The 11,631-nt window shown below is 34.7% G+C and overlaps 1 protein-coding gene across 11 annotated transcripts in view; it reads left to right on the plus strand.

Moving 5' to 3' along the window:
- Positions 1 to 11,625, plus strand: part of LOC111377514 (two-component response regulator-like APRR7) — a 13,255-nt gene extending 1,630 nt beyond the window's left edge. Inside the window, exons 1-8 of one of the 11 annotated variants that reach the window (XM_023000629.1) lie at positions 338 to 425; positions 822 to 873; positions 953 to 1,444; positions 5,442 to 5,603; positions 5,729 to 5,862; positions 6,591 to 6,740; positions 10,914 to 11,094; positions 11,177 to 11,625. In XM_023000629.1, coding sequence (XP_022856397.1) covers positions 1,132 to 1,444; positions 5,442 to 5,603; positions 5,729 to 5,862; positions 6,591 to 6,740; positions 10,914 to 11,094; positions 11,177 to 11,580 — 1,344 coding nt within the window. In that variant the 5' untranslated portion in view covers positions 338 to 425; positions 822 to 873; positions 953 to 1,131 and the 3' untranslated portion in view covers positions 11,581 to 11,625. The other 10 variants (XM_023000634.1, XM_023000628.1, XM_023000633.1 and 7 more) reach the window with 10 other exon arrangements.
- The last annotated feature ends 6 nt before the right edge of the window (positions 11,626 to 11,631 follow it).

The following is an 11,631-nucleotide window of genomic DNA, read 5'->3' on the forward strand; positions in this document are numbered from 1 at the left end:
CTTTTATACAAGGCTAATCTTGTCAATTAACATTCTATTTAACGCCGTTAAGTTCGTTTGTGAAAGCCAAGTGAAGAATCCCTGACGTCCGAAAACGGCGTCCCCTGCACCTTAAAAGTCGAGATATTTTTTCCCCTAAACTGCCACGTGTCTGTCTACTCAAGGCTCTCAAATCGATTGCGCTCTCGCATTTAGATTTTGTCCACGTCATCTTCATAAACCATCCGAACGTCCCACGTAAAATATTTGATCTTACGTTTCGCCTTCGGGACCTGTAATTTGTCCACGTAATCATCCACGTCAGCAATAAATTATACAGCCCAGTAATCTTATCTTTATGTTAATCTTAATCTAAATCTAAACCCTAATTTCACTCCAACCAATCTTGATTTGACTTGTGGCTTCAGCTGAAATTTAATTTTGCTGTACATATTCTAGCTCTGTTTTATCTTTAATATTGTTCAATTTTTTTGTTTTTTTTTGTTTTTATGTCAAATTGAAATCGACACTCAAACTGAGGTTCGGAGGTAGTTTTGCTACATATTGAGCCTCCTCTTTTTGTTTATAAATATTTGCGAAGAATTCCTTTTTGATTGTTTTGAAACTTTTTCATTTTCTGAATATGTTAAATTGATGGCAATTTTTCTCTCTCGTGGGTGGTTCATTAAACAGTCAATTTTCAAATTGGATAAGATTCCTTTTTGAATACTCTATTTCTTTTAAATATTAGGTTTTATGATTTGGAAAAAGGTATTTTCTTGTTGGTAAAGATTAGGGTTCGAGATTAGTGTACTGGCTGATACTCTGTTCGTTGTGTACAGGGTACTAGCAAATAGCCATCGATAGGACATTCGGGAATCTGGGATGACAACGGTTTCATTTCAAATTTTTGTCATTAATCTTTACCTCTGCTTTTGTTGTTACTGAATTGATTATTTGACATTTTGAATAGTGGATTAGGGTCTTGAGAATGAAGTGAATTCTTGAAGAAACAAGCTACTGCTATTATCTACGTCCTGTTTATTTTGGTTCAAGAGTACGTCTGAGGCTTGCTAAGGAGATGGATGTTGCTAAACATTGGTAGTTAGTTCTTTGGAATTTGGTTGGCAGTAAGTGTGTCGAGGAATATTGATGCTAATGGAGAGAAAGTCAATGGATGAGGACAAGGGCATCGAAGATCGAGACTTGGGTAAGGAGAGAAGTTCGTTTAAAGATATTGCCTTGAAGGTCAATAGAGTCAATGAAGAACGGAGAGATGGGGCCAATGGGGGGTTGCAAGGTCAAGGCACTCTGCAAGTGCTGCAGCCTCCGCCACCACCTCAGGGGACAGTGGTTTGTTGGGAGAGGTTTCTTCATGTTAGATCCATTAGAGTCCTGCTGGTGGAGAATGATGATTCTACAAGGCATGTTGTCACTGCTCTGCTCCGAAACTGCAATTATGAAGGTTGGTATCTTGATGTGATATGAGAAAGTCCTCTGTGTGTGTGTCCGGAAAGTATTCTTATAAACAGCTTTAATGTTAAATTTCTACTTTGGCCTGTGACAATGCTAAAGGGGAATATGTGAGCATACGAGCTGAGTATTACTTAAGAATGCTTCGACATTCAAGAGAGAAGCACATAATGTCCTATCTATATCTCAAGTAGAAGGAGCACATTCCATGTTATGGTTGTTATAAAAAGATTTTGTTTTTTGGTTTGACTCTTTTGTTTCATTTTCTCGAATGATGGTCAATCGTTAAGATTAGAAATGGAAAAGCAAAGGAAATTATTAAACATCAAGCATGTTTACAGATGTGCTGTTGTACCTTAAGTATATTACTTTGTCTTGGTGACCAGTGTATGTTGCTGATTTGTTACTCAAAAATAACATTTGTGCCAAATAATTTACTGCCTAATAGATATATGCTATGAAATGAAGAATGCTTTGAACTGAAGAACATATTCGCTGGCAAGTTCAAATAGATTTATTAATTTCTTAACAACAAAAGAGTGTACCTGTAGAATGTGCATTTCGAACTTCTTGAAAGTATACCTTGATGTATATTTAGGGCAAACAAGAAGTCAATAGTATTTACCAAGTCATCTGGCTGGTGTGTAGGTAAGGCTACTCTGGCCTTAGAATGGTTAGACCAATACAATATCAGCGAATTCGATGTGTCTTTGAAGAATACCCCGCTCTTTAACACCTTTTTAATTGTTTTAATTAGTCGAAGCCTCTTAATCACCTTGATGGGAATAAGTAGAGAGAGTTTTTCTTTTAGTCTCCAAATTAGAGACTTATTTTTAGAAACATACTTAGGGTTTGAGTTTGTACATTTCCTAATTCAATTAGGATTAGTCTAAAGTCTAAACCCTATATAAATGAGCTTTTTGCATTTTAAGAAAAAATAACTTTGATAATAAAATAAAATTGATACTCTCCCCCCTAAATTCTCTTTACCCTCTCTTCCATGTGATTAATTCTTCTTCCCTTTCTTTCCCCTCTATAATTGTTATATTGCATCCTACGTCAATCTGGTATTAAAGCTCAAATTATTTCCTTTGATCAACTAACCCAATCTCCACAACCCAAGAGCCATCGCCCGTCGCATTCTCATTTCCATGCACCTGCCTTTTGCTATCATCACCTATCCAATCAATCGATGCCTTCCTGTTCCCTAACCGCAATCAAAACAAAACACCCCCACCCCACCCTACGCACCACATCACCTCCATTGACGCCCTAGAGCTTTCCATTATCTACCACCACTATCCTCTTCTTCAAAGCAGAATCCTTCGTCGCCCTTCGCCATGGTACTCAAAACATCAAAAACAGTAATTGAAAAACAGGGCCCAACATTAGACATTAGTCTCCATTTATCCCAACAACAGAAATAAATCAAGAAAAAATCGCCTTAGTGTCCCTTCTCATGCTGCTGTTAGCCGTCGCTTCCTCCAACCAAAGCTTCTAGCCAAGACATTTTTATTATCTTTAACAAGCAGGGACAAATTTTCGAGCCACCCCAGTGATCTGATTGTGTGTGTTCATGTGGAACCATTTTTCGAATGGATTGATTTTTGTATTTTAATTTGATAGCTAGTTGCTAGATTAAGTCTTGTGAGTTATATAATTTTGTCATTTGGAAGCTCATCATTCCGTTAGGTGTTTGTGACCAGCACATTATCATATTTCCAATTTTCATAAATAAATAAATTTTTACTTAAAAAAAATGTCATTAGACCTTTAACACCTACAACACTCCCCTACGTTAATACCACTATAGTATGCATTGCCCGTCTCCTTGTTAGTACGATTATCTTCCATTTAGAAATTTTGTTGGGATGTATATTCTTCTTCTTGGCAAGTCGCTCTCCAATTATAGGACTTCGATGGTCTCACTCGACCCAATTCATTTCTTGATTAGTTCGATTCTTTTGAATAATTCTTTGACTTTCACAACTTAAGTGACTCTCGTCATCTTTGTCATGTTAATATGGCGCTTGTTGGATTTGCTAGGTGGTATTGAATTCTTTTTGCATGTCATTGACTACTAGGTCAACACCCTGTCACTTTGTGAGATGAGATAAAACGAACATAAAGTAATAAATATGTTCCCATGTATTATCGAACTCAGTTGTTAGAATATCTAACCCACTTCGAAGAGTTTTTGCACAATAGTATATTTATGAATCTTTCCACATTACAAAGTCTAGATTTCTCAACGATTTGAATCCTAAAATCATACGTCATGACATTCCTACACCCCTATCCTTAGATGAAGCTTATTGACATGCCAACTTATGGGATATATTGTTTCTTCTTTGCCAAGCGTCATAGGCTAGGTCTACCACCCATCTCAATGGTCACCTCCCTAGTCTTATTTTGTTACTCGAGGAAGAAATCAATATTTCTATTGCTGAGTTAATTGAATATTCTGAAAGGAAGGATGAGATTATTTATAGTACTACCACCTAAGTCAAACAATCCACCTGTCATCGATTTCATGCCAAAGTTGTTCTTACCTAATCTTTTGGTGACTAACATTAACTGTGATATGGCTTTACCTCCACAATGTGATAGTCTTAGGGTTGTCACGTTTTCTATTATCATTGTTTGTTCACACAGTTTTCCTATTGACATTCGACTACCACCTAATAATTATCGTCTATTGATTTAGCTCTGTACATTGTGGATTTTGCGTTGAGCTTAAAAGACACACTCACCTAATAATTATCATCTATTGCTTTAGCTTTGTACATTGTTGATTTTGCGTCGAGCGTAAAAGACACACTCTTTTCAGTCATGACCCTTATAAGCTTGCATTTGACTCAGAATTTAGGTATGACTTGTTATGTTTTTCTTGGACACAATTTTCAAAAGATGTAAAGAAAAATTGGATCACGTACCTGAAATTAATCTATATGACTAGTTTTTACATTTAAATGAATGTTTTGTTTTCGATATCGCAGGATTATTTTTTTATCGGGATATATTTGAGCCACTGCTGTTGCATTCATATGTTTTCGCAGGCTAGTCTACTATGTTAGTGTGCTTCTCTCTTTGGATTCTATAGTCATTTTTTAAAATGAGTTGCACATGTTATTTCTTAATGGAGTTCCTTATTGCTACATGGCTAAAAGGAAAGATCGTACCCTTTGGTCATATTAGATGCTTGGGAGTATTTTTCAAACTTAGTTGTTGACATATGGATGGCATCGTCATTTGATTAAAAAGAATATCGTCTTTCCTAGTTAAGAACGTTGCATTCTATCTCGTTGGAGTCGAGTTCTCTCAATGAAGAAGAAATGATGGGAATTAGTAGAGAGAGTTTTTTAATTTAGTTTCCAAATTATATGCTTATTCTTAGAAATATAATTAGGGTTTTATTTTATAGATTTTCCTACTTCAATTAGGCCTAGTTTAAACCCTATATAAAGGGGCTTTTGCGTTGTAAGAAAGAACTTTGATAATAAAATAAAATTGACATTCTCCCTTTAAATTCTCTCTTTCCTCCTCCCTTCCATATGTCTAATTCTTCTTCCCTTTCTACCCCCCTCTTTCCATCTCCCTCTTTCTCTTCTTCTCTTTCTTTCTCTTTCTTCTATAATTGTTTTATTGTGTCCTACGTCACACCTTAGCCTAGAAATTCAAATGCTTGCTCTGAGGAGAGTTGTTTTGTAGAATATGGTCGTAGCTGCAAAATCAACTACTGTATTGGCAGCATAAAATCATTGTTATACACCCGCATTCTACCATGAGGTTCTGTTAAATATTGCTGTTTTTCTTTGAGTAAATAGTAACATTTTCTTTTACATTGGCAACAAGAAAAAACTTGCTCTTAAAATAATGATAAAATTAAGAATATATAATCTTTAACTTATTACACTATCTCACATGCATAACAAGGAAATATTTGGGCTGATAAACAAAGATGCTATGCTTCATCTGGACATTTGCAGTGCTGGAAGCAGCTAATGGATTGCAAGCATGGAAGATTCTTGAAGATTTGACCAATCATATTGACCTTGTCTTGACAGAGGTAGTAATGCCTTGTTTATCAGGAGTAGGTCTTCTATGCAAGATAATGGGCCATAAAACACGCAAGAATGTTCCTGTGATCAGTAAGTAAATATCTCTCTGTGTTACAAGCGTTGCAAATGTTGCAAGTGTAACATATTTAGTTTTACTTAAAACATCTTAAAACTAGAAGTTGTTAACCCTGATACTGGTTGAGGTTTGTGTGCAGTGATGTCATCTCATGATTCAAGGGGTTTAGTCTTTAAGTGTTTGTCGAACGGTGCAGTGGATTTTCTTGTTAAACCCATACGTAAAAATGAGCTTAAGAACCTCTGGCAGCATGTCTGGAGGAGATGCCACAGCGTGAGTCTTTGTACATTTCTACTTGGCTTTGCCACTGCTCTGTCAACTTCAGACACTGGAAAATTACCCAATATTTATGGACATGCTTCTCTAATAATAGCTGGGACGTGTGTTGTGGATTCACAAGTGAACATAAAAATTTCCATCTCCAAACTATTAGGAGTCACCCGCTGGTGGCTCTGCGTTGTGGTTGGGTTAATCATAGGCAGGAAATTTGGATTTTCACTTGTTTGAAATCCTATCCCTAATCGCCATTATCGAATTCAAAAGTAAAATAAATGAAAAAGCACGTTTCCATCCATGCACAGCTGTTCATGATGAAACTACAGAGTTTAAAAAAAATGGAAGTTAGTTATAATTTCCAAATTTTCATTGAGCCTGTTCTGATTAGTTGACCCTTTGTGTCCCCTCAATAAACTCCCTGATTCTTCATGTATTGATTGGATGACAGTGAAAGAAAAAAATAGAAAATGATTAACGATTGGGACTAGTTAATCAAGGGGACACATAGAAGAACTTGGCAGATGGACCTTTAAGGTATAGACATTTCTGTTTTGGGCTACTGTGCAGAAAAAAATATTTCACTTGCGGTACAATTTTTTTTCTTCAGGACCTTCTTGTACTTTCATCCTATTTTTATTATATAATCTGTGTTATAGAAATTACTTAAAGGTATCTTATTATGTGCACTTTATCATCTTTTTTACAATTAATTTATTGCAACTCAGTCTAGTGGAAGCGGGAGTGAAACTGGGACACCATCGCAAAAGTCTGTAAAATCAAAAAGTAGTGACAAGTCAGACAACAATAGTGGCAGCAATAATTGGAGCAATGGTTTCAATGTTGGTGATGGAAGTGATGATGGGAGTGGTGCACAGGTACTACAATTTATCCCTCCTTTATTCTTCTTCCTTTTTGGTTTGAAAAACTGTAATTTCTTGTTTCATGTCTCCCTGCTGATGTGTCTTATGTACATACACGCAGCAGATTGCAAGCAGGTATGTTATTGCATATAGATTGGTTGATTTTTGTTTTTGGGAGTTCGTAAATTGACTAGTAGGGATAAAAACAAACATTCAGTAGCATTTGAATGTTTTTGGAAATTATGCAGTAAATATCGTATACACAAGACAACAATAAGGACGATAACTGAATATAATTTGGCTTCTACTTTACATATTTATTACATATATAAAGGAGGAGATTATAGGTAATTTATGTTTTGAACTGGCTTTTGTTTCAGATTCATGCTACTCAGAGATTTGTCCACTCTTGTATATTTTGCATGAAGAAGAAAAGACTCCATTGATACAGTTACAAGTAACCACTGTAGGAAAGATAAATTTACCTACTATGATCTTCCTATGAAAACCTAATGCAATCTTTCTTGTCAATGCCTACCATAATTTGACCTGTAGACACTATAATATGTCGAATATAAAGAAAAGGATAACAGAGAAAAAGTTCTTGTAGTACTGAAAAAGAAAACTAGTGAACAATGAAAGTCAAAACTTCCAACGCTCAAGCTAGTGTGAAGATATTTTTAATTCCCAGCTTGTTTAGGATTTGACTAATAGTTACATAGGCTATCCTTAAGTTAGAATTTTTTAGCTAGTTGTCTCCCTTGAAGATAGGTATGCCATCAAACTTACCCAAGAAAGACATCCGGTGAAAATTTTAGAAGTCATCAACTAAGTGCCTGCTTGGCTAAGCTTTCAAGTTCTTATAAGTAGTGGTTTCCAAAGAACGTGTTGTTAAAAAGTAGATGAAAGTAGTGGGTATTAAGGAATTTGTGGTTAAAACTGATGTTGGACTAGCTTATAAGCACTTAAAAGCTTTTCCAAACATACACTGAATCGTCACGTCCATCTAGTGTGTTGCAATAACATTGACCAAAAAGCTTTTTCATACTGCCAAGACAAATGTCACTACGATATGCTAAAAAAGGCTACAATTGAAGCTGTGAGTTTCAGAAGCAAAAGCACAAAAAATATACAAATAGATTGTGCGCAAATTCCGATGTAGACAAGACAAGTCACCTACTAGATATAAGACAAGATAGTCGAAAGGAAAGCCTAAGATCATCGCTTGGTAAAGTCCAACATATGTAGTGAAGAAGACTTCATTAGTTTGATGAACCTGATGAAAGGCCTAATAACTAAAAAGAGACCTTTCCATTGTACTAAAAAAAGGCTCATGATATGGGCTTAAAGAATCTTAAGTGAATCTTCAAATAATATTTTTCAGAGGGTTGTTATAGTTCATCTGATCCCAACTTTTCAACTAGAAAGAACTGGTAAACAAGCCCAAGGACAAGCATTCAAAGAACGAGCCTATGGGAAAATAGGGTATGTAAGTCCAGGTGATAATTCCAATTTCCAGAGTCATAAGCTTAGTGGAGATAAGCTGCCTCTTCAATGTGGTTCAATTTCCTTGCAACGAGGTGGTAAATTAGCAAACAAGAACCCATTGAACTAATAAGCAATGGATAACAAATTACAGTGAAGTCACAAATCATTCTAAAAGAGGAGATGGGAGCCATCGAACATCTAGACAAAAGCCTTGAATTTTTACATGTAGAAATTCAAGATCTAATTAGTTCACTTGAGGTCAAATTAAGCTAGCTATGATACAATGATGGAAATATATAATGCTGGGGAAGTGGAATTAAAATTCTTGAAACAAGAAGATAGTTTAAAATAATAATAATAAATAAATAAATAAAAATTGTGGAGAATAATTTTTTTGTAATGCATTGGCGATTGAAAAGCCTTTGTATAGACAAAATAAAGTAATCTCTCCTAATCGTAATTACTTAAGGAAGATGAGTAAGTAAAACATAAAAGAATAAGTAATAAAAAAACTAAAAGAATAAGAATTGTTAATCTAATAAAGAAATAAAATCCTATTATAACAATAAATACTTCTACAACGGTAAATACTTTCTATCCTATTTGTAATATGATTGTCCTACATCAACCTCCGTTGATAAAACTCGCCATCGAGTTTGGTCGAAGAAAAAAATTAATCAATTTGAAGGAATACTGAAATTTCTTTCATCACATTTTGAGGATTTGAACCTATATTGGACTTGAGGAAGGCTCATTGAAGCAACCAACATTCTTAGTAATCAAATTTTGCAAACTTGTCAGCAGTATCTTTGTCCATTGTTTCTTCATTCCAGATTCTAGACCAATGTTCATAATTTACAATCTTCCAAACATTATCGAGAGGATGCATGCCACTACCACCATAGGTGGCCATCAGTCCAAGGCAAAACTTTGCTCTAATACCAATTTCAGTGCAGAAGCGAAATTTAAAATTTTGAAACGAGAAGAAAGTTGTAAAACTCAGGAATTCATAGAGATTGATTTGATTGTATCAATTTTAACAACATATTTATGTGACCCACAAATTTTATCAAATTTTCAACCACAAATTTATCGACTTCTATCAAAATATGCTAAAACTTTCATCTAAAGCTTTTTGAACGACCCCTATAGAAAATGAAGTGAGAAAGAGGAAAACCTCTATAATCTAAAATGTTCTATACTAATATTTAAAAAGGAAACGAGTGAATAAAGTAAGCCAAAATCTTCCAATACATTGACATGTTTGTAACGAGAAAATCAAAAAAGGAAAATCAGAAGTGCAGAATATTGAGTTGATTTGAGAAAACCTGGACCTTTGAAAGTACTGTTTTTCAAGGAACGAATAAACTCCTAAAAGAAACAATACGTTTGTAGAATAATTCATCCACAGTGTTCATTGATTTTGCCTCTTTAAATAGAGGTAAGAAATACATTATTCCGGTAACTAATAAAATAGTCCACTAACACATAATGCCAAAGAATTAGCATAATACATGGACTGATGGACATGACCCTATAACTACTTGGACCAATTTAAACTAAGGCAATAAATAAAATAGAAGTTACAGTTGAAATATAAAATTATTAATAGAAATTAAATATTCTCAATATAAAATAGGCTTGTAATATACCCGCCCTCTGAAAACACCCTCTCCTCAAGGATGACTTTTCTAGAATAATTCATCTTTTCTGCCGTTTCCAATTTATGATCAAATGTGAAAGAGCATTGATACTGTGTTCTGTTTGATCTCTAACCTTGTTTATCTCAACCAATGATTTTTTTCTCAAGTTACTAGGCAACTAAACTCCTAAAGGCTTCATTTCCCTTATAAGTTATGAGCCTTTTTTTTTCTTTTTTTTTTTTTTTTTTTTAATTTAGAATTTATTTCTATTTAATTCCCTTGTGAGGAAAATTTATTTTTTATCAAACTGGTTTTGACACAAAATGTGATAGTTGCTCTGTGGACAGCCCAAGTAAGAATGAATCAATTTTGTCTTTTCTGATTGGTTCTACATGAAAGGTATGATATCTTGAAACACAATAATGATGCGACTTTGGTTTAAGAAAGGATTTTGAACTCGAGATAATGTTATAAAAAAATCAGTGAAGTTTTGGTGTTTGAATATGGTGTGATATTTGCATTATATAACATATGCTGCTTTTTAACATGAACTTCAGTTCTGGACAGCCCAAGTAAGAATGAATCAATTTTGTCTTTTCTGATTGGTTCTACATGAAAGGTATGATATCTTGAAACACAATAATGATGCGACTTTGGTTTAAGAAAGGATTTTGAACTCGAGATAATGTTATCAAAAAATCAGTGAAGTTTTGGTGTTTGAATATGGTGTGATATTTGCATTATATAACATATGCTGCTTTTTAACATGAACTTCAGAAACAAAAACTGAAAGAGAAAATATAAATTATATTATTTTGGATGCCCTATTGTTCTACCAGGTGAATGAATATCTTTCCAGAAGATAGTTTCACCAATTACTTCAAAGTTTTAATTGAATTTTCCCCTTTGAATTGGATGCTACTATATTATAGGGCTACGGAAGTAAAAGGAATGACAATCTGTTATAAAAAAATTTACAAATAATTTTGTCATTTGTGAAAGCCCTTTTTACGAAGTTTTGAAAGTTTTCTTCAATATGACTCTGCTGTTTTTTCAGAGCTCTTGGACAAAGCAAGGTATGGAAGTTGACAGCCATCAAGTTATGTCTCCAGGGGATCAAAAAGATGAGTGCCTGGACAGCACTTGTGCGCAATTTATTCGCTCAAATGCTGAAATCTCTTGTAATGGAAAGGTGCTTACGAATGTAGCAGGGGAAGGTGCTGAAAAGAAACAACCCGGTATATTGAGTGTCTTAGTTTTTGGCTTTGTTTTTAGTTTTCTCTGAACTTGATCTATCAACAAATAGTATTTTCTTTCTAGACATTATTGCAAAGGGCAAAGACCAGGAGGCAGTCGTACCTACAAATTCAGACTCACGATCTGAAAATCCAGTTAAAGCTCCATTTGAAAAGAAGACAATGCCAGAAACTGATCGTGATATGAGCAGCAAGCGAATCGATGAGGGACAAGCCAATTTCATAGGTGAATGCCTGTTCAGCAATCACAAAATTGTCAGTCTGAAGTCCAATCCTCTCACTGTTAGCAAAGAATCTGAGTCTACGAGAGAAGTGGCAAACAGGTTAGACATCAACAGTGATGCTGCTGATGATTCTAAAGAACGAAGCTTAACGAGTCTTAGAGGATTTCAGGACACTGGGAGAACTGTTCAAGATGACTGCTCTGTCTTGCTACGTTCTGAGCAATCAGCCTTCTCAAGGTTATAGAGAAGAAAGATCACTAGATGATGATTTTGTTACTCTCAATTTTTTTTTTTT

Source organism: Olea europaea, unplaced genomic scaffold (assembly GCF_002742605.1).
Source record: "Olea europaea var. sylvestris unplaced genomic scaffold, O_europaea_v1 scaffold1666, whole genome shotgun sequence".
Classification (NCBI taxonomy): Eukaryota; Viridiplantae; Streptophyta; class Magnoliopsida; order Lamiales; family Oleaceae; genus Olea; species Olea europaea.